The 22,258-nt window shown below is 36.5% G+C and overlaps 6 protein-coding genes across 12 annotated transcripts in view; 4 read left to right on the forward strand and 2 right to left on the reverse strand.

The window, feature by feature from the left end:
- The window catches only part of LOC132697772 (activating transcription factor of chaperone), a 30,278-nt gene extending 25,719 nt beyond the window's left edge, over positions 1 to 4,559 (forward strand). For both annotated transcript variants that reach the window (XM_060663399.1, XM_060663400.1), the window contains one exon: positions 3,349 to 4,559. In XM_060663399.1, the coding sequence (XP_060519382.1) occupies positions 3,349 to 4,172 (824 nt within the window). In that variant the 3' untranslated portion in view covers positions 4,173 to 4,559. The remainder of the gene's footprint in view (positions 1 to 3,348) is intronic.
- A 642-nt stretch (positions 4,560 to 5,201) lies between these two features.
- On the reverse strand, positions 5,202 to 17,457 carry LOC132697771 (mitogen-activated protein kinase kinase kinase kinase 5). 5 transcript variants are annotated; one of them, XM_060663394.1, is made up of 17 exons: positions 17,239 to 17,457; positions 17,124 to 17,181; positions 16,916 to 17,071; positions 16,626 to 16,858; positions 16,389 to 16,570; positions 16,201 to 16,282; positions 16,041 to 16,148; positions 15,473 to 15,590; positions 15,277 to 15,415; positions 14,451 to 14,501; positions 14,171 to 14,209; positions 13,917 to 13,955; positions 12,619 to 12,830; positions 10,618 to 11,258; positions 7,527 to 7,896; positions 6,567 to 6,693; positions 5,202 to 6,513 (listed from the first exon to the last, which is right to left on the reverse strand). In XM_060663394.1, exons 1-17 carry the CDS (start codon positions 17,341 to 17,343, stop codon positions 6,414 to 6,416), a joined length of 2,760 nt encoding a protein of 919 aa, XP_060519377.1. In that variant the 5' UTR covers positions 17,344 to 17,457; the 3' UTR covers positions 5,202 to 6,413. The 5 variants fall into 5 exon arrangements, with proteins under 5 accessions (XP_060519377.1, XP_060519376.1, XP_060519379.1 ...); XM_060663393.1 differs by having other exon boundaries at positions 15,277 to 15,424; XM_060663396.1 differs by lacking the exon at positions 14,451 to 14,501 and having other exon boundaries at positions 15,277 to 15,424.
- Positions 17,458 to 17,765: 308 nt separating this feature from the next.
- Positions 17,766 to 18,439, forward strand: LOC132698303 (PAXIP1-associated glutamate-rich protein 1). The gene is made up of 2 exons (XM_060664294.1): positions 17,766 to 18,072; positions 18,123 to 18,439. The coding sequence occupies exons 1-2, from the start codon at positions 17,864 to 17,866 to the stop codon at positions 18,292 to 18,294; spliced, it is 381 nt and encodes a 126-aa protein (XP_060520277.1). The 5' UTR covers positions 17,766 to 17,863; the 3' UTR covers positions 18,295 to 18,439.
- A 64-nt stretch (positions 18,440 to 18,503) lies between these two features.
- Positions 18,504 to 19,608, reverse strand: LOC132698299 (cyclin-C). Of its 2 annotated transcripts, XM_060664291.1 has the most exons (6): positions 19,588 to 19,608; positions 19,431 to 19,505; positions 19,276 to 19,382; positions 19,014 to 19,220; positions 18,706 to 18,958; positions 18,510 to 18,649 (listed from the first exon to the last, which is right to left on the reverse strand). In XM_060664291.1, the coding sequence occupies exons 2-6, from the start codon at positions 19,460 to 19,462 to the stop codon at positions 18,610 to 18,612; spliced, it is 639 nt and encodes a 212-aa protein (XP_060520274.1). In that variant the 5' UTR covers positions 19,463 to 19,505; positions 19,588 to 19,608; the 3' UTR covers positions 18,510 to 18,609. The 2 variants fall into 2 exon arrangements, with proteins under 2 accessions (XP_060520273.1, XP_060520274.1); XM_060664290.1 differs by having other exon boundaries at positions 18,504 to 18,958; positions 19,588 to 19,607.
- A 93-nt stretch (positions 19,609 to 19,701) lies between these two features.
- LOC132698302 (uncharacterized) lies at positions 19,702 to 20,739 on the forward strand. The gene is made up of 3 exons (XM_060664293.1): positions 19,702 to 20,177; positions 20,283 to 20,482; positions 20,540 to 20,739. Exons 1-3 carry the CDS (start codon positions 19,990 to 19,992, stop codon positions 20,707 to 20,709), a joined length of 558 nt encoding a protein of 185 aa, XP_060520276.1. The 5' UTR covers positions 19,702 to 19,989; the 3' UTR covers positions 20,710 to 20,739.
- A 121-nt stretch (positions 20,740 to 20,860) lies between these two features.
- On the forward strand, positions 20,861 to 22,060 carry LOC132698300 (pyrimidodiazepine synthase-like). Its single transcript, XM_060664292.1, has 4 exons — positions 20,861 to 21,035; positions 21,111 to 21,281; positions 21,335 to 21,639; positions 21,690 to 22,060. Exons 1-4 carry the CDS (start codon positions 21,011 to 21,013, stop codon positions 21,924 to 21,926), a joined length of 738 nt encoding a protein of 245 aa, XP_060520275.1. The 5' UTR covers positions 20,861 to 21,010; the 3' UTR covers positions 21,927 to 22,060.
- The last annotated feature ends 198 nt before the right edge of the window (positions 22,061 to 22,258 follow it).

The raw sequence follows: 22,258 nt of genomic DNA on the forward strand, positions 1-22,258 counted from the left end.
AACCTATTGCACATGTTAAGCCAACCCGAAACAACCAAGTATGGAGCAATATGATCCTGTCGGCGAACTCCGTAAACAAGCCACAAACATGAATTTTGTGTTTTCTGGATACGATATTGGTCAGGTCAGGTCAGGCACGTTGCGTGCACACCACAGCAATGATTGAACTGTGACAAAACGATGGATTCACAAAGCAGTTTCTTTCTAGCAGTTGGAAGAAAATATCTATGACTGTGTATTAACTTTTAATTCCCATATGCCATTCTGAATTGGTTTGTAATGTGATCCTTGAACTTGGCCTAGAGTCCAAGGTCAATCCTAAGGTTTTCGATATATCCGAGTATGTTATAGAAGTGTCATTAATGTTTATGATCATTTTGTTTTTGACGTTATGTATCTGGGAGCCAAAAACCAACACCTTCGATTTAGTTGGATTTAACTGCAATAGATGATCGGATGCAATTTATAAAAGTTCTTTAAATCAGTGTTGATTTTAGTCTCAGACTGCGTCATTTCATGATATTGAAAAGAAAAGTAAATTTGTGTCGTTAGCATACGAGGTGTGTTCAAAAAGTATCACGAATTTGGAATTTTCGCGGGTTACGTATATTCGAATTTCGAATTTTTTGTGGCGTTATGTTGGTACTCATGTCTCTCTTTTATGCCGACAAGCTCTGCCATTTTGAATGTTCATTTAATTGTTGACAGCTGCTTTGCTTGCACGTGTTTTGGATCGTCTTCGATTTTTACCTATCAAAAAAATGGATCAAAGAACCTGTATCAAATTTTGTGTGAAAAACGAAATTAAGTGCGCGGATGCATTCCGAATGTTGAATGTGGCATACGGAGAAGCTACCTTGGACCGAAGCAACGTTTATCGGTGGTACAAAAAGTTCTCAGAAGGCCGAGAAAATGTGAACGACAAAGAGCGTGCCGGACGCCCGAGCACTTCAACAACAGACGAAAAAATTAATGAAGTGGAGAAAATGGTATTGGCCAATCGTCGAATCACCGTTAGAGAAGTTGCTGATTTTTATCAATGATTTGGTCATGAGACGGGTCGCCGCGAAATTCGTACCAAAATTGCTCAATTGTGACCAAAAACAGCATCTCATGAACATTGCTAATGAGATGTTAAACTCTGTCCGCGACGACCCAAATTTGCTCCAGAGGGTCATAACTGGTGACGAATCGTGGGTTTATAGTTATGACGTGGAAACCAAAGCTCAATCATCTCAATGGAAGCTGCCGCACGAACCAAGACCGAAAAAAGCGCGCCAAGTTCGGTCGAATGTGAAAGTTTTGCTGACAGTTTTTTTCGATTGCAGGGGCGTGGTGCATCATGAGTTCTTGCCACAGGGAAGAACGGTCAATAAGGAATATTACCTGCAAGTTACGCGCAATTTGCGCGAAGCAATCCGCCAGAAACGCCCGGATTTGTGGAAGAACAAAAATTGGCTTTTGCACCACGATAACGCCCCTGCTCACACATCGTTGCTTGTGCGCGACTTTTTGGCCAAAAACAACACACTAATGATGCCGCAGCCACCGTATTCCCCAGATCTGGCCCCCTGTGACTTTTTCTTGTTCCCTAAACTGAAGAGGCCCATGAAAGGACGACGTTACGCTTCTCTTGACGAGATAGACGGCATCGAAGGATGAGCTGAAGAAGATAAAAAAAATGATTTTTTGAAGTGCTTCGAAGATTGGAAAAACCGTTGGCACAAGTGTATAATATCTCATGGGGATTACTTTGAAGGGGACAAAATAGATATTCATGAATAAATAAATAATTTTTGAAAAAACAGAAAATTCGCGATACTTTTTGAACACACCTCGTATAGGTGATAATTAGCAATATTTTAATTTAAAGCCTTTACACAGTTAAACGTATACAGTGTATACAGCAAGGGACCCAATACGCTACCTTATGGTACACCTAACTCAACGGAGAGTGATTCAAAATACAAATTGTCGTAGAACACCAGCTGAATCGGATAAAAACGAATTTAAAAACATGCGTGACCCTTGAAAATTGAAATAAGCAAAATTAGGGTGCCAATTCAGCCTTCGTCCAATGCCTGCTGCAAGTATTAGGTTTCAGATAAATAGAGTTTACTGTTGTCTGTATTTATTTTTTATTTATAATTTTATCTATAATGGACGGATTGTAGCCGTCTAAAAAATTTTTTAGACTTAACTATTACGAAAGAGCAAAACAAATTAAATTTTTCAATATATCATAAACCTTCACACACGGACACAGTCATACGTAAGAGCTCAAATCACCCTTATACACACGAAATGGCTGCATTTAACTCTTTTATACACAGACTTCTTAATACGCCATTCTCAACAAAAAATTACACCAAAGAACTTAATATCATTAAACAAATTGCACTGAACAACGGCTACAATCCGTCCATTATAGATAAAATTATAAATAAAAAACAAATACAGACAACAGTAAACTCTATTTATCCGAAACCTAATACAGAACACGAACAATTTAAAACAATTACATACATAGGAGAACCTAGTGACAAAGTTTCAAAACATTTGTCAAAATGTGTTTTAAAAATAGCTTTCCAAACTAACAACACAATAGGAAAATATTTAAAAAACAGTAAAACGAAATGTCCAAAATTGAAATGTGGATCTTGTCCTAAAATTTATATTGGACAAACAGGTACTTCAAGAAACGCATTAACGAACATAAAAGAGCGTTTAAAAACAATAGTCTAGATTTTAATTATACTACACACTTAAATACAGAAAAACACATTTTTGACGACAATTTTGATATTTTCGTAGTTCGTAAATATTACATTTGATAAAGCCACGTTGTTGTCGAAACAATTATCATGTCAAAATATATAATTTACTGAGAATCTTTAGAACTTTAAGTTCTTATTTATTTTCACAACTATAATCTTTTCTACATCACCTGAACTGTCCCAATGAGACTTAAAAGAAGTTTGAGTTACTAGTTAAAATTAAAAAAAAAAAAACATCTTAACCCATTTCTACGCTTTTTACCAACATTACGTACTCTGCGGTGATCACAGACACACTGGGTTATGTGCCGGTTTTGCGCTCTAGATCGTTAAAAAGGCGGGAAATTCAATAGTGGCACTAACTTTCGCTAACGGAACCGAAGTAAGATAGCTATGTGGCGATATTGTTCGTTGTTAAAATACAAATGTTTCACAGAGTTTCACGGTACAATTAACTAAAAATGGCAATTTTTTGATATATGCCATCATTGCACCCAGTGAGCGATATTAGCTTATAGTTAAATTCGAGGCTCACCGTATGCCATTAGTTAGTTATTCATTCTATTTCCAGAACCTTTCCTTCTCGATGAGAAGATGTTGCCGCTGCTAGATGAGGTGGAACCACCGCGGGGCGCGGTCGCCGTACCCGTCCCGATCAAATCGGATTACTCGAAACCGTTAACAGCGACGCCGTATCTGATGAACGATTTGGGGTCGGTATACGTCGAGCTGAGCGGCAACGCGTTGACTCCGCCCCAGAGCCCGCCGTGCGACAATCCATTGCTGACCACCCTCGAACCCATTTTGGCTCGGCCAATCTGCGCTCACGCGGAATTGTCCAAGCCAGCCATATATTCCGTACCTGAGAAGCAACTAGCGCCCGAAACGCTCCCCTACCCTCTCATGAGCATTCCCATCGAATATGCTCAACCCCAGCAGCAAGACATAGCCCGCGAACTCGCCGTCGTCGACGAGCTAATCCGCACCCGCGTGGAGGACATGCAATGGAGCAGCGGACCGTCATCACCAGACAGCAGCAGCAACAGCAACTTCGACGACTCGTCGTCGTCGGAAGATCCCGAATGGGTGCCGGAACTCGGGGAGGCCGCCACGGCCTCGGCCCAGATGACGAAGTTGCCGAGGAAGCGGTCCAAACCGTATTCTCCGGCCGCGTCCGACGACAAGAAGTCTCGCAAGAAGGAACAGAATAAGAACGCGGCTACCCGTTACAGATTGAAGAAGAAGGCGGAGGTCGAGGAGATCCTGCACGAGGAGAAGCAACTTTTGGGGACCAACACCGAGCTCAACGCTCAGATTAGCGATCTGCAGAGGGAAATTAAGTACCTTAAAGGGTTGATGCGCGATCTCTTGAAAGCCAAGGGCGTTATTAATTAGAAGTGAGAGGTTCTTGCATTCGTTACGTAATTTTTTTTAGATTAAAATTTGCGCCGGAAAATTCGTTAGTAAAAAAAGCGCGGTGCAATATAACCCGGTAGGTGTTTGATAAAAAAAAAAGTTCGCAGGAAAAGTTGTTTGAGGTTCTATCGGGAGTCGAATATCGGACCCCAAGGTCCGCAGTGCCTTGGGAGGCGATAGCGCTCCCTTTTTTTTGTTTCTAATTTAGATTTCGTTGTTAGAGCTTTTATTTTACGCATTTTATTAACATATACTTGTAGGTCTATCATTTTACTAATAAAAACATTATCGTCATAGGTGGGATTTACGTTTTTATCTTTGTATATTAAAATAAATAAAGAATAAGGGATTTGTTCACAATATCAGCGGGTGAGTTTTTTTTACGTGTTAAAGTTTAGCGAAATATTCAGGTGTTATTGAAATAGCGTCATATAATGTAGTGGGTGCATCTGGACACCATCCTGATATCAAATCTATGTTTTGTTCAGTTGAAATGAATGTCCTGAGACTATCTACCGCAAAACAGAGTGCAAGTGCAAAACATATTGCCCGTCAAGCATGATTGTTTTCCTTGACAGTAAGGAGGAAAAATGGTTATTTGCGTAGACGACAAACAAATTTTGTAATTTATGCATTCCAAATATCATCTAGAGAGGGCAAGAGTTTGATCTGATATAAGATAAGGAATAGTTATTCCAATTCACACTTGCACTATCGTTAATCTGACAAATATAGAGTAATATTTTATTCAAAAACGGGTCCAAAGGTTCGAAAGTATCATTTATGAAATACATCCTTAGAGCCATGTTTGCCACTGTTTGCAGCGCCACTATCGGAGAATGAATTGATGAATACGGATAACATAGTAGGCATATAAGTAGTTGTTTTTGCTTACTTCTGCGCCACCGGTATTAACTGAAGAATTCCGGTTTAGTTTCGCCACTTTTCGAGAGATGGCAGCAGTTTACAGCATAGATTGCGAATTGGGACTGAAAATAAAACTCCAAACAACTAAAATAAGTTTATTTTGTTAAACAAGGATATAACACGATTACGATCGAATTGAAAAAAACAATTGTATCGTAAAATGAAATTAATATAAAATATAAATACAGGTTGATGCAGTTTCTCAAGACAAAAAAAATTGGTCGACCTAATAAATTATTTTTTGGTATGCTTGGATAATGTTAACTAGTTTACAGTATGTACAAGTGTCATTTTTTTTTAAATATAAACATAGTCGTAAAATAATTAAAACGATAACACAGCCAAATAAGTGCTGCTGATACCTGGTCACTGTAATAATCGTTTAAATTGACATCAGCTAGAATGTGATTTTAAAGTAATTTCAAATTCAATTGTCAAATATTGAAACGAATGAATTAAACGAAGAACGTGCGTGATATCGTAACATTCCCAATTATTATTACCGATGATGCGTATCGGGAAAAAAAAAAACATTCTTGAACGGGATAAATATTACAAAAATGTACAACGGGAACGATCTCAATCCAAAAATTATTTTCGTTTTCGGACAAGCAAAACGAGCCGATTCAACTAATAAACCAAAATCTTTTTTGAACTGAGACGGAGGCTACACTACTTAAACCTATTTCAGAATGCGATTGGTGTTTAAAATATTGACTTTCTCCCCTAATCGCATAATTTCCCTTTCAATATTTTACACACCTTTCAGTAGCTTTTCGCAATCCAGACAATAGCTTTCTAGAACTGTCTTTAAAAAATCCAGATCGCGACTCGCATTCCTCCGTCTACTGTGACGAACGTTGCGTCAGCTAATCCACCAAAATGAACTAAAATGGTCAAAATAATTGACTTAGGATTCTATCTATAAAGTTTGCTTCTAATCTGCTTCTTTCAGGTAAATTTTCTTCCATTTTATACATCTTTTTTTTTTACTCCTTTTCAAAATGTACCTTGAAAATATATCTATTCTATATTTCTCAAAAATTTTCCGATTTACAATCTCAGTATCTAAATATACCCACACACACACACGTCTAACGGGGAAAAAAATAGAGAATCTCTGACGTATGTATTTGATCGAAAACTATCTTGCCGCTTTCGATTAATCTCTCGCTCTCTCTCGGCTATGAAAAAAAACTAATCTACGAATAAGTTAAGATTTGATTAGTCTAAAGTTTTGTCCAAAGCGAAGCGCGAATCCGTAACGGGAACTAGTCAATCGAGACGGTAGGTTCAATAGCTCGCCTCGTGTCCGGCTAGTATGTAAAGATCGTGCCCCTCTTCGCCCGTCAACGTCCCGCCCCGCAGCAAATGACTTTCCAACATCACCACCCTAAGAAATTTTCGTTAAAATCATTGCGCGCCCGCGAATAAACCTAAACTCACTTGTCGGAACCCAACAGCTTGTAAGTCCTGGATATGTCGGTGATTTCCTGTGTAACTTCGCCGTTTTTTAGAGACCGGCCTTGTACCCCGTGTTTGTGAAACGCCAACACGCTGTCAGGCAGACACACTAGCAAAAAAAAACGTAACCTCAAAGCTATAAGCCGGATTTCCATAAGTATTCTCTATGGTTGAAATAAGAGCTCAACTAAATTTTGGGACGTGCTAAAATAGTATATTATGCAATAAGTGTGGAAAATCATAACGATAAAAACTGTGTCATGAATGTTAATACCAGGTCCTTAGACATCAAAGCTGCTCTCTCTTTAAAACGTCTCACTTTTAAACCTCTAGTTCAGAATATTGAAGCTCAAAAGAGAAGTTTAAGGCTAGTGATCGGTGATCTTGCGCACCCGTCACTACTACCTACTTAGTGCCTCCTGCGCAGATTTAAAAGTTAGTAAACAATTTTTTGTTTTATATTTGTATAGCAAAATAAATAACGTGAATTTTTTCGCGACATATACAGGGTGTTAATAATTTAATAGCCGAATCTGGACACCACCCCGTGCGGTAATGTCCCGGAAAAAAGAAAAAGTTCACGTATAGGTAGGTCCATAAATGTTTGGTTTAAAAAATACTGTGTTAAAGATAAAAAAGGGCAACGTCATTTATAAAGGACTAATTTAACTTCTTACTTTTTTTCATTTCGTTTCTTAAGTTTGAAAATGAAAATTAATTAAAATAACTTTTAAACAGATAAAAATATCAAATCCAAGAGTACTGGCGTTTTTGAAAGGGGAAACGTAGTTTTTTGTTGTTTGCACGGAGTTAAATATCTTCACGTTTTAAAATTATTTAATTTAATTAATATTTAATCATAATAATATAATACGGAGTTAATTATCTTTTTAAAGATTGAACAAATCTGTTGTCACCGTATTGAGAAAAAAAAATACTTACGAATACTGTCGATCTTAAAGTCGAACCTCAAATCGGCGACTTGTTTCTTGCTACTCTTCAGTTTGCCCTGCGGCGTGACGATCCTTATAAAATTATCGTAACAGACTAGAATCGAGTCTTTGTCCAACTGCGTGACGTTAACGATGTCGAGGTTTTCGCGTCGCGGGACCACCGTCGCCGTACCGTCCATGTCCTGCAGCTCGTCAGAGTGGAACCAGCTCGCGCCCGAATTCATATTGATGAGATCCAATTTGAACCTGTTCGGCTGGTAGGCTTGTTTAATGGACACGCAAACCATAGGATACTCAAGTTCCGGCGTGATTATCATCTCGAACACGTTCAGCGGATTTGGCAACACCGATTCCACGTGCTGGAAAAGATGAAATTAACAACGAGAAAAGGACGGGTATTGCTCCTTCCTCTTTCGCCACATTCAAGAACACTGTCTTTAATTGTGCCAGATATGCGAGGGGCTGTTTTATTCCGAAATGTTTCTTGATGTGTTGTTTCTGTTTTTAATATGACTTCTTAACAATGCTCTGAAACGGTTGTGAACAAGTTGATAAGGAACTAATTCTTAATAATTTAAATCTTATACCCGGTTTTTAAGTTTATCTGCTAATTAAGTCAAAACGGTAAGTCGGAGACCCGTAATATGTTATATAATTGAAATATATAGAATATACAGAAAGATAAGAATCAGAAAAACAAGAAAATTGAGAAAAGTATCATTTTGCGAAACGTGGCAATAGCGAAAATATTTTAAATTAATTTATTATTTATTATATATTATTTATTAAATTATAAATATTTAAAATTTGATCATTGGCTAAAGAAAAGCATTATTTTCGTAAAAATAATAGATGGAAAAGTTTAAAAAGTTAATAAGCAACCCAACAATGATGGTTTAAAGATAACTCGAATTCTGAAGATGATCGCTAATAAGTTCGAAACAGTGCATCACAGACCCATATCGTTGAAATTGTCTTTGAAAGGACTATCTAAACATGCAATAAAATGTAGGGTGTTTGATTTAAAAAATGAAACTTTGTTTTACCATATTTAAAAAAGTGACGATTAGGAAAATAAAAAAAAATAAAGGTCATTTTCATAGAAACCCCTGTAGGTTTCGAGATGACGTATAAGCCCTTCTTAAACAGGCCACCCTGTACGCTTTAAAAATAAAAATTGGGGTTTCTATTTAATAATAGGCGATGACTTCCTAAGTTAAAGACCCGCTAATGAAGAAAGCGTGTAGACGTATATTTCTTTGCTGCAAATCTCAAATCATTTTTCAGTTGTTGTATATATAAACGCAAAAATTTGCGCCTTTTTTGATTGTTGTTTTAAGGGCATGAGAATCCATATTTCATAGCGGCTGTAGAATATTTAGTTAGTTGATCTAGATTTATAACAGTTTTACGCAGTAAGCTATAATATGCCACGAGTAAAAGCCGCGAGTAAAACGTCTTTAAAAAACCAGAAGTAACCAATACCAAAGCTGAGATTTCTTATAACCCTCTTATAAATATTCGTTATCTTATTTCATTTCACTTCATTTCATTTATTAGCATAATACAAACAGAAAATGTATACAATCAAACATGTATACAAATATATCATGGAATAACAATTTGACAACACAGAATACACATAAAACAAAGCATAGTACATAAAACATAAAGCTCTCTGTGGGCATCTGGACATACATTAAAGCAGAACGAAGATTATGACAAAAACGTATCACCGAAAGGGGGGAGTCGAAGCAATCATCGGACTAGAGCTGTGTGGGAGATGTTTTGTTTCGGGCTTAAGTTCATTCAAAAAATGGATGCAGTAGTAATTTGAACCTAGCCTACTCGGATTAAGACGGAAAAAATCAGATCTGAGGTTGTCCCTGTTCCGTGAGGGGTGAACTTTATTCACCTGTAAAAAATCTGTTTGATTTTTGTAAGCGTAAACTTGACACTTAAGGATATAAGCGCTTGGCAAAGTAAGAATTTTAAGCTCCGAAAATTTAGATGATCTAACATCCTCTCTGTTTGTGAGGTTTGTGTCATTCCAATTATCCTGCGTTGTAGGCTTAAGGGTTTAAATGAATTCTCAAGAATTTTTGCACTTTGTCTATTATTCGTTGATGTGCCTTGAGAGAAGAATAAAGAAACTGTTTTCCTTTGTTAAGGGTTAAGCTATTTTTTGTAAACTAGTCCTTAGCCCTTGTTAATTCAGAGTTAGCTTCAGCAAGTGATTCAGTAAGATTCTTTTTATTTATTAAAAAAGTAGTGTCGTCAGCAAACATCACCAGCCAACCAAAATGGCTTCAGGAAGGTCGTTGATATATATGAGAAAGAGGGCAGGTCCCATTACTGAGCCCTGCACAACCACATATCTCAGTGCTAATGTACTCGAGGTTTTATAGTTATAAACAACATATTATTATCTCTCTGCTAGAAACGAACCAACTATACTTCGACTCAAGATGTCAAAATTGTAATATTTTAATTTTTTTAACAGGGTCGAGTGGTCCACACTGTCAAACTCTTTAGTAATATCGCAGAATGTTGCACTCGTCAAGTTGCACTCTTCTTGTCCTTTGACTATAGCTTTAACTAGCACTGATTCAATGATTTTGATATACAAGGTACCACACGAATAGATCTAAAGTTGGTTGTAGCAACTTCCCCACCTTTATGTATACAACATTTTTTTGATATTTTTAAAATATTTGGGTACACTCGCTCCTATAATAAAATATATTTGCTTCAAGATTTTCAAGTGACCTTGGCTAATTTTACTTTTTAATTTATCAAAAACATCCCTTGTTTGATTGAAGGTCACTTGTGAGAATTTGTACAAAGGAAGATCTTTGTTTTGATTTAGAAAATTTTGATAGTTGTTGGTTTTAGGTTAGGTTAGGTTAAAATTGTTTGCTTCAATTTCGTTTGTGATTACCTGTTCTTTCATTCTATTTGATATAATAAAACTTTAAGATGCAAAAAATATTAGTTGGGTAGTTGGGGCAAACAGACTTAGAAGTTAAATTCGAGTGAAAACAACCAAGAATGTCAACAAAAGAAAGTGGAGGGATTACCTTGAGCAGCATGAACTTGTTCAGTGGGTCGTACCACTGCATGAGGTATATGCCGGTGACGGTGGCGCCGCAAAGATACTTGTACCCGTTGTAAGGGTTCCGCGCGACGCAACATTTCATCGTGCCCCTGGTGTCGGGCACCCTCGTTGTCAGCGCGAATTTCCTCGGCACCAGTTTCTCGGGAATGCGGTTCATGTGCAGGCTGAACCGGTGCGACTGTTTGCTTTGCAGCGCGAGCAGGTCGTGCCGGTACAGTTGCGGCGTTTTCCCCGACAGCGTCATCAACACGTCCTTGATGACGTACATCCACACGGTACGACGGTTATACAACTGGTCTATGCACGTCTCGTGGAGCTCGTTCAAATTCAGGTTGTAGATGCCTTCTTCCGCGCCGATCAAGATGTGCTGGTCACGTGTCTCCGGATGGATCCACGACGCGGTGCAGTAGATTCTCAACGGGCATCCGTTGAACACCTTGGAGAAACACGCGCCCATGTGAACCTTGGGCGTCGGGGGTAGCCCGTTGCTCGGCGGGCGTGGCGGGGTGTGTCTCCTCCTGTGTTTCCTCGGAGGAACTGGGGGACAGGCCACCAAGTCAGGAGCGCTCACGTCGTGGTTGCTGCTCGGTTTGCTGCCGGTGCCTGAATGCGAAATATTTCTGTTTTTATATAAATTTGAGTTCTTAAACGTTTTTGTTACTAGTTAAGTAGTGCACAAAGTCAGTACATGTTGCCAAGGCAGAAACTAACAAACGTCAAAAATCAGTCCTGGTTTGGAGACCATACGAATTTTGAAAACCCAAGGGAAGACCACCAATGAGATGAATGGATGATTTAAGACTAATCACCGGCCGAAATTGGACACAAACAGCCTATAGCAGAAGAAAATAAAAGAAGGAACTTGAAGAGGCGTATGTTCAAAAGTGAACTTAGCAAACGCTATAAATATAAGAAGAAGAAGAAGAGCTACTACATTTATAAGGTTCCAAGGTTACAAGATCACAAGAATTAATGGAATTAATGGTATGATTTTAAGTCGAAAAGTTAGTATCAGCATATAACTGATATATAAGGTGTAAAACTTTTGCGAATAAAATTTTTTTTTATCCTAAATTTCTTATCGCTCTGGATATTTTATGAAATTTAACGCATACCTAATAATCATTAACGAGCAAATAGTTGAGTGAATACCTTTGAAAAAAATATACAATTTAGAGTCAAACTTTCTTTTGTACGATGCAGCTTTTTTTGCATGTAAAACAATAAAAACCAAGTTTTTTTTAAGTTTATTGGGACAAAAATTTCTGCTTTCACCAGAGATGTCCACCGGGCATGATGTTAAATATTTGAATAGAAAAAAATTACACATATTTTTAAGTATATTAAAAATGTTTGCTTGAAAGTGGTAGACACTGATTCAGTAGAAATACTAAAAGGATGTCGAACGTCCATTGTCTTTATTTTTAAATTACACAACGTTTCGGACAGTTGTATCACTACCCATTATCAAGTGTAAACTCAGACAATGGAAGGTCGACATCCTTTTAGTATTTCTACATTAAAAATGTTTAAATTGAGAAATATATGTCAGTATTAACTATTCTTTATAAAATCACCCAATGGGTGCAGATAAATATGTGAAATTTAGGGGCACGTAATGTTATTTAGCAGTTATATGACTAGAACACGCCTCCTCTACCGGTAGTTTTGAAAAACTCACAGTCGAGAGTAGATGTGGCAAGAACCAAATGTCCAGACCTATCGGAAAGCAATGGAAATAAAAAACCTGTTTTTTGAATTTTCTTCCTTTCATTTCTAGATGGTGGAGAAAATAGGGCAAATCTCCATACCTGGGTCTGTTAAGTCTATATGCTTTGATCAACCAGAACTTGTTTACTGTCCGTCTTCATTTATGAGGAAAGAAAATTTGTTTGTTTGCCCGCAAGGAGAGCTTTCACTGTATTAAGTACAAAAAAAATCCGTTTTAAAATCGCAATGTTACCGTTGACGCTGCTAGCCCTGTCTGAGCGTCCGCTGTCGCTCAACGACCTCTGTCTTTGGCCGTTGATGTTCATCGAATTGACCAACCCGAAAATCTCGTCGACGGAGGAGTGCCTTCGCGGCGATCCGTTCAAACTCAAATCGTTCGCCGGACTGGGGGGGCCTGCGTGGATGTCGCATTTGGTTTCCGAGTCCTGCACGGGTAACGTCGCCCTACGTCGACAAAATAAAGAGCCTTTTTTTTTTGTTATTAATCCCAATGAACAATAATACGGTTGTCTATAAACAGTCGCGGGTTAATATAAATATGATTATTAGTAAGCCAAACACGCGTTTAGTTATCGTCAAAGACGTGGCAAACCAATTGTTGAGGTTGTCCTCCTGCCCAAAGCGATCAACGCAAGCTACTTACTGCCCACACGTATGTGGCCAATTGTAATTTAATATCATAATGTAATGTAATTACCATAATAACAAATGAGGACCAAGCGTATATCGTTATTTATTTCCAGTCAATAATTTTTAAACTGCTCTCTTGCCATGTAAGACTTGATGTTGGAACTTATTGTTTTTTAATTCGTTTAATAATTCACTGCCATTCAGAAATATCCAATGAAAAAAAAAACTCATTAATAACTAAATGTATAAATATATATACTATACTAATATGGATAGACTTATCTTTCAACTCGGTATACACATAAGTCTGAACATATTAGAAGATTTGGATAGTTAGAAAATAAGACAAAATAAAATGTACATTATACAGGATGTTATAGAAATGACATTATATAATTTCATGTGTGAACCTTCTTCTCCTAATCGTTTGTTTAATAAGCTCATATTGCTTGATGAACTAACAAGGCAGATTAATGTTTGACACCAAACAATTCAAATCTCAAAAATTTGCTTACTTCATTATAAGGTACCAATTTTTGACTCCATTAGTTCAATACATTTAAATTATGAAATTTATCCTTTTCATCCTTTTAATCCGAATTCCACCAACCAAATATCCATTTGTTATAACGGTAGGATCCGGAGTCACTAATTAGTTTGCATAATAATATAAATTAACATCATGTATGTAATGCAGATTTTCAGTATTCACATCTAGCTGCTACTATACTAGTTTTTTTTTTAGTTAATCTCGTTCGAAAACACTTAATTTCACGTCGTTTTCCAGATCAAATCACAGGAGAATGAATAACAACAACCAACACATATTTCAAATGCACTACAGTATCTAAATCTAACCCCAAGATTCCCCCACGTGTTCGGATCTAAATCAAAACTTACTGTTGCTCATAATCCGTCGGGCGATACTTGAAGGTGCCCCTAGAAGAATCAAAAAACAAAATGAACTACCTAGGGGCCTGATGCGGCAAAATACTAAATTGCTAATGCGGCGGAAATACCAAATCCCAAAGGTAAAGAAGCAGATTTTCTTAGGTTTAAAAAAAAACTGTGTCAAACGGGACAAAGAAAAAGGAGAAACAAGCGGCGGTGAGGGTTAATAATAAGCGATTCCAAAGTCTGTAGGTAAAATTTACCTCATCATCAACTCTTCGTCAATGTACTGCAAAAGACTCCTAAATAACATAACAAATTTGAGATAAAACAATTTTAAAATAACCAATATCTAAAAATAATAATAAAAAAACAGTATTTAGTCAAAGTTATTTGGTTAATTCTACTCGGCTCGAAATTTACTGAAAATTAATTTGTTAGAAAACGATTAATCTATTTGAAAAAAAGCAGGCGCATCGCAAATAAAACCAAATAAAGGAAACCACAAACTGAAAAAAAAAACACGCAACCAAAACGTCTAACCTCAATGACATTTTCAAAATTTGCGAACCAGTCAGAGATTTTCTATCGGCGCTGCGAATGCAACCAGGCTAACATTAAAATTTCGCCTATCCAGCGGTTAGTTTTGGGGTGTGCTAGAGAAAAGCTCTCATTTTCTCTCTCCAAGTCTATTTCCTGAATTTCCCTTTACATTTCTTAATTTCTCTATCAAAACTTCTCTTCTTTTTTCGAAACTTCTCACTAGAAATTTCTAAACCTCTAAATTTTTCTCTAAATCACTTAATTCCACTTTAAATCTCCAAATTTCTCTGTCTTTTAATTTGCTTCTCTAAATCTCAAAATCTCTAATTTGTGTATAAATTTCTTAATTTTTCTATCAAAACCTCTCTTCTTTTTCTAAATTTCTCTCTCAAAATCTCTACACCTCTAAATTTTTCTCCGAATCTCTTAATTCAACTTTAAATCACAAAATTTCTCCGTTTTAATTTGCTTTCCCAAATCTTTAAATTTATCTCTCAAAATCTCTAAATTTCTTAATTTCTCTTTCAAAATATCTATCCGTAAATTATGTTATTAGCTTCTTTCCCTGGATCTTTTAATTTCTCTCTCCAAATTGTCAAATTCTTCTCTCTAAATTTATCTCGCTAGATCTCTAAATCTCCTTACTTCTCTCTCCAATTTATAAATGTATATATAAAGAGACAGACCTAGAGAAGGAAGAGAGGATTAAAAATGAAAAAAAAAAAAAAGAATAGTGATCAGTGATCCTGGTCTAGTACACCTCAATACTAAGTACTTACGACGCGCGACAATGTTAAATAATTCCAAATTGACAGTGAGCACTTACTTTTCTCTACTTAGGGAATCAAAGGCCGTTCCGATACCCCACTTTTTATTTTGATGCTCAATGCAGTTATGCACGCTGGTAACGTTGTTCATCACGTCCATCAAGTCCCAGGGTCGACGTTTTTCCTCAACCATAGCGTCTGTGATGTCTAGGCGGTAATTTTAGTCGATAGTCTCAACAAAATAGCAAAGCTTACCCCCTTGTAGCATATTGTTGGTTTCATCGATGCTCTGAATATCGACAACCTGCGAACTGTGAACCTTGGGCCGCGAAGTCAAGCGCGATGCAATCCTCTGAGGTACATTCGACACCGCCTAAATTCCAGAACACTTGAATATACAGGGTGTTTCAACACAGATGCGAAAAACTTAAGGTTGAAATTAGTTTAGTTAAGCTCTGAAGAAGCCGACAAGATGATTGGCAAACCTCATGCAATGAGAAGGAAAAAATAAATTTTGATAGACAGAACAATTTTTTCATAAAACTTACAGTTTATAACCAAATAAATAAAATGTTGCTGTCCTAACTATTGTATTATGGACCAAAACAAATAAAAATAGGAAAAATAAGCAAAACACTATTATTGAATTAAAACAGCAGCCCACTAGATTGTTTTATCTAAGAAATTTTTTTATCTATTAAATTTACTTTAAACAAGGAATCACCCCCTTAAGTTTTTCGCATGTTTTGAAACATACTGTCTATATGAGTATTTATATACATTACAGGCGCACCACTATTAAGCAAATTTTCTAGATGCATACCCCATCTTCGTCGGGCTCAACATCGGCAAACATGTGTGAGGGATTGTTAACTTTTTGCAATAATTCTAAGGCCAGTCTTCTACTCATATCTCCTTGAAAAAACGCATGCTGAAACATTTCTGATCAGCCAAAATACCATTCAAGCAACTCAGACATGTACCTGCAACAATTTCTCTGCGGTAGGTCTTTTCTTAGGGTTTTTTGTGAGGGCCACTTTAACAAAACTGTGAAACACAGGACTCCTAAAAGGAGAAGATGATTAAGCAAGACTTATCTTAAGTACCATGTCATCAAATACAGATTGCCAAAATCAATCTAAATGGCATTATCTAGCCCAAATTATTTTACCATTTTTCTTTGTCCTTCAATGTTGGAGGTTTAAACCCGCTTTTTGACATTAAAACTAGCACCCTCATAGGATGCAAATCAAACATGGGTGGCTGGAGTTCTGCCAATTCAATAGCAGTTATTCCTATCGCCCATATATCACAAAGCTGATTGTAGCCGCCCTTTCTCTCAACAGCCGCGACCTATTTTGGGAGAATTACAACAAACCACACTATGGCTATTATGTTTCAAACTTACTTCAGGGGCCATCCAATAAGGGGTACCTATAAATGATTTCCTTTTGTTTATTGTGGCAGTAATTTGTGCTGAAACGCCAAAATCTGCGAGTTTAACGTCCCCAGCTTCAGTCAGCAAAATATTAGCACCTTTGATGTCCCTATGCATCTTTCCCATTCCATGCAGGTAGGAGAGCCCTAGCAACGTTTCCCGACACATATATGCAATTTGATTCTCCAATAATGGACCCGTGACTACAAAGTATGTTGTTAAATGGTAAGGATGACAGGTGGCAATGAAGAACTACTCACTGTGATAAATATCCTGCAAGGAGCCACCACCACAATACTCCATACAAATCCACAATTTATCTCGTCTTAAATAACTACCATAATAGGCAATGATATTGGGGTGACGACAATCTTTCATCATAAGAATTTCTTGCTGTATTATGCCAAAATCATCACCTGATACAAATATCCCTATAACCAATTCCAATACTTTTTATCCTTCACTTACCTGCTTCCAACTTAATCACTTTAATTGCGGCTAATTCATTTGTCGATAACCGCTTAGCCTACGAACATTGCAAACAATAAATCCAATTCTCCAAATTAACTGTTATTATTACTACCTTATACACATCTCCATAAGTTCCACTCCCAATTCTCTGAATTAATTCATAATCGTCTTGTGGATTCCTTCTCGAGATATCCGAACTCAAAACTCCTTGAGCCATTGTATAAAATGTTTAAAATAGTTTACATTTTACATATTAAAACGTTAAAATAAAATAAAATACATGTTTACTTGAATTTGACAGTTAACGTCTGACCAGCAGACATCTTACATTTTTGTTATTGACAGTTGCCAATATTAGAAACGAGACAATAGAATGGTATTCATGCAAATAGGCAATTTCGATGGATCATTCGCTCACTGTCGGCATTTGCAGAAAATCACTAAAATGCAACAAAAAATCTTTGTTATTGTTATGGTTCTGTGAGCTGATATAAAACCCATGATCATAGCACTAAGAATTACTATTTATTTTGTGGATCATCTTCAAGGAAATGTCGATAATGGGCGAGTGCCCTTACCTAATTTACCTAAAATAATATAACGAAGAAGCAAAGTAATTGTTCTGTGATATAACTAAAACGCAAATAAGTTTCTATGGAATATTTATCTTTTTTAACCTTTGGAAATTAGTTGTTCAGAAGAACAAAGATATTCAAAGTAGTCCTAAAGATGCTCAAATGGATGACAATAACTGGTGTGTAGAATGTTCAGACGAAGAATTTAAAGATGCAAAAGATCCATGGGAACCAGAACCTGCAGAGGTTGATAGGCTTTACAGTTTGTTAAACAAGGGAGAACTTCCAGAACTGAAATGGAAATGTCCAGGCTATATTTCGCCATCTCCGGCGACAACAGAGGAGCCCAAAGAAGAAAGTGAAATTAAGAAGCAAGTACAAGCAATAATTCAATGTAAATTATTAAAATGTTAACCTGTAGGGACGAGCAAGATGATTTTGACTTCATGGATGAAATGACATCACCCAAGTTAAAAATTCGCAACAAAGGTGAAGAAACATTAAAGGGTAGCGCTAAGAAAAAGACCACCTCACTTGATGCTGTGATTAATAACATGAGAAGACATCATCTGCTACCCCACAACACAAAATAGTTGTCCTCTATTTAGTAATATACAATAAATATTTTTTTATGAACAGGTCTATTTTCTGTAAAACAAATCAATGTTATGCAACTTCAAATTACAAAATATTCCACCTGTATTACTTAAAACAAATACTTTGGTGCTCTAAAAATTCACAGTTTCTTAATTCAGTTCATATAATATATAGCATTAAGTCCTAACTATGCAACACAGGTGCTTTATCTCTGCAGTGCAGGTTTTGGCTTAGGCATTTTTCCTAACAGTCCCTGAATTTCCTTCTTCTCATCATAGGTTTTCCATAATTCAAACAAATTAATAATATACCTAGCAATTTCTTGAATTTTTTCTATGTCTACGTTCAGTTCTGCAAACCATGATTTGTGATCTTTTTGTAAAATCACACAAGCAATTTGTAAGCACCCAATCGCAATTTGGTATGGGGGATACAGTAAGCAGACATCTGTTCTCAGTGAATCATTAACTATTCTCCAAGCTAAAGTTAAGAGTTGCTCTTCATGGCCAATATCTTGTACCAGCTGCAGCAAGGGTCTATAAGGTTGATAAACTATCAAGCAACAATCCAAATTTTCAAGCAAATAAAATTCACATTCAAGTATATGGTTTGCTCTATATGGAAATTCCTGAGTGTAAGCATACCCAAACTTATTTTTGACTGAAACGAAATTTAAAAATGCATATTTGACAAATAAAGTGGTAATCACACATACTGACTGTCTGGCAAGTAGTGATCAGTCTTGTATTAGAAATGACTCCAAATTCTTCTACTTTTGAAGCCAAAAATATACATGTGGGGGCTAATAACAGCGGATCGATACATTTCAACGAATTCCTGGCATAAAACCTTTTAAAATAAACTGTTGCGGTTGCTATAACTTGCTGCCTCAGCTTTAGTTGCTCTCCTAACGTTTGAATAACTAGAAAATATAAATTATACACTAGATAGGGTACAATTCGGGCAAATAAGAGAACCGCTAGCAAAGAAAATGAAGATCTTCTGATATTCTTCCTCACTTAAAACGGACAAATCGTATTGTCTTTCTCTAATTAGATCCTGTTTATCTAGGATCCACTGCTGACTGAAAATTTCCGATATAATAGGTAAAATTTTCGAACCAACAACTTACTGGTGCGAACTTTGCCAGAAATTTCCGGCCATATTTAAACAAAAGGATAAACGAGCCACTTAACAACTTTATAACCTAAAAACCACAGAATCGGAATACAAATTTTCAAGAAGCACTGAATATGATTTGGTATTAATTTTAAGCCACAGGTGCTTACGTAGGTTTTAGCATTATCCTATGAATTTTCAATTTAATTGTATAATGGATTATTTAGGTTTGAAATACTTTCTACGACTTGTGACAATATGCAAGGCAGACGTTGTTCAGCATACCACTCTTAGAAAAAAACGATTGGTAATAACGTCATACTGCCAGCAGTGAAGGTCATCTGTTTATAAAGTTCCAGCAGATATTGGCCAAGGGAAGGGGTAAATCTTTACAATAATGTACAGGATGTGCTATATATCGACTAAGATAAACAATTTCCTCTAAACTGGTGCGCTAAATTTAGGATTCAAATTTAAAGCGTTTTGAATTTTAAAACGTGTCTCGCTTTACAAAACAAATCGATCGAAATAATTTCGAAAATTGAAATCTTTCGTTAGTCTTGTTCAATGAAATGAATCGAAAACAGTGGAAGACCCGTCGAAACTGTGCAGTTTTTGTTGGTATTTGCGTAATTTACTTACTTGTAAGGGTAAAAAAATACGAACACAAAATGTTGATATTCCTTCCAAATGTGAATTCAAACGAGCCGTGGGAATTTGTGGCCGATTTCAGTAACATGAAGTACTTAAATCCAACGGTGTAAGTAACATGGAGTTGGACTTCCTTGTTTTTCAATTTTTCATAATTTATTGTTATATGAAAAAATGCGTGCTCCTATGCAGGTAATTTTAATTGTCATTTTAGCATCGATTTCGTAATAACAGACGAAGCTGGCAATTACGATCATTGGAAATATACTGCAGAATACACGGAAAAATTATCGCATTGGCCATATTTGCCAAATGTGGCCGTAGCCGACTTTGAAGTCAAAACAAGTCCGAAAAAAGAAAAATATTTTATCAATTCTGTTCACAGGACGTGTCTTTTTTTGGGCCTCTACTGTTGTAAGAATTTAAATACGCAGACCCATTTTTCCAACAGCTATTTCTTTTTATTTTCAGTAAATTCCGAAAGCGAATTCACATTCGCTACCAACAATAGGACTAAAGGGTCGGTGTGTGAAGAGAGCGTTACTTACGAATGTCCCGTAATTTTGTCGTCGTTTTGTAAAAGAGAAGTCCAATATCAGAGGAATGCGATTATGAATAATCTAAGGAAAAAATTTTCATAAAAGGTTATTATTAAAAAACCACAAATATGTTTTTTTCTATTCTTACGCCCTTCTCTAAATCCACATGTGACTAAAATGAGTTTGCGCGCTAGAAATAATTGTGTGTTGCATATGTCAAAATCGACCAGCAACATTTTCGGTTCAAGGTGATTTAGAAAACAGCTATAGATTTTTTTGATGTTTAATGACACAGCATTAGATAAAAATCTGAATTTCATCAAGTAATTTTAAAGTTATTCCTGCCAATCACGTTTAGTGTATACGCCGAAGCGTCTGCGAGTAGTAGGTACGATTAAGTGAAATGTCGGTGAAACATCTCGGCAAGGGTAAGTTTGGTACAATTATTAGAAAATCATGTACTGAAGGTTCTTTACGGAATGTGTCGCAATCTTCAATTTCAGGCTCGGAAGAACCGCCTCGCGTTGAAGGGCTTCTAAGGCTCTACTCCATGGAATTTTGCCCCTACGCTCAAAGAGCGCGGCTTGTGTTAAAAGCGAAAAACATCCCTCATGATATCGTAAATATAAATTTATTGAGTAAACCCGAGTGGTATTTCAAAATCCATTCTGAAGGTATAATTTTTTTTTTTTTTGGGTTTTCTACGGTTTTTATTAAATTCTTTTAGGAAAAGTTCCAGCATTATTGGACGGCGACAAAATAATTGTAGAAAGCTTGGATATATGCGATTATCTGGATGAGAAATACCCTGAGCGACCGCTTTATTCAGCAGAACCGGCCGCTAAGGCTAAAGAGAAGGAGATCATCCAGAAAATTGGTCCAGTGACCGGGGTGTTTGCCAGAGCATTGTTTACCGATGAGAAGAAAGAGGTCAAAGAGTGGACGCAGGAGTTCATTAGTGTCCTTCAGCCACTCGAAGATGAATTAAAATCTCGGGGAACAACATATTTTGGCGGTGAAAAGCCGGGAATGGTAAGGATACATTAGAAAAAGTAAATAATTTTAATTAGTGAGCGTTCTAGGTTGATTATATGGTTTGGCCCTGGGCAGAGAGAGCTGGATCCTTCGTCATTAAGTTTGGGCAGAAACCAGCTCTCAGTGACGATCAGATTCCCTTGCTTCGCAAATGGAGGAAGGCAATGAGGGAGGACCCAGTTAGTTCAGAACTCTATCATGGCCCAGAAAGGTTTTGGAAAGTAGTGCTGTTTAAATTGAATAATGTTGAAAACCCTGATTATGACAAGGTCGCTAGTTCCTAGTTATTCCTGTTCCATTAAAATAAGGAAATATATATCCCAGATGGAAAAATAATTATACATTATAATGATTAAATTTATTCAAAACTTTTGTATACTTAATTAGATATAGACTTCAAGTTGTTCGACTGAATGGCCTGGGACACACTCGTGAAAGTTTTTGTTTATACCTACAAAAATAATGAACTAATGGTAAATTTATTAAAATGATAAATGGTTAATTGGCAGTTTTCACACACTGTGTTGGAATGTATTTAACCAAAAAAGCATACACAGATAATACACCCTGGTGAAAAAAGTCACCAATTACATTGTTATTTGAAGCTAATGTTTTC

The sequence above is a fragment of the Cylas formicarius genome, unplaced genomic scaffold (genome assembly GCF_029955315.1).
Source record: "Cylas formicarius isolate icCylForm1 unplaced genomic scaffold, icCylForm1.1 PGA_scaffold_2__14_contigs__length_35257938, whole genome shotgun sequence".
In the NCBI taxonomy this organism is placed as follows: Eukaryota; Metazoa; Arthropoda; class Insecta; order Coleoptera; family Brentidae; genus Cylas; species Cylas formicarius.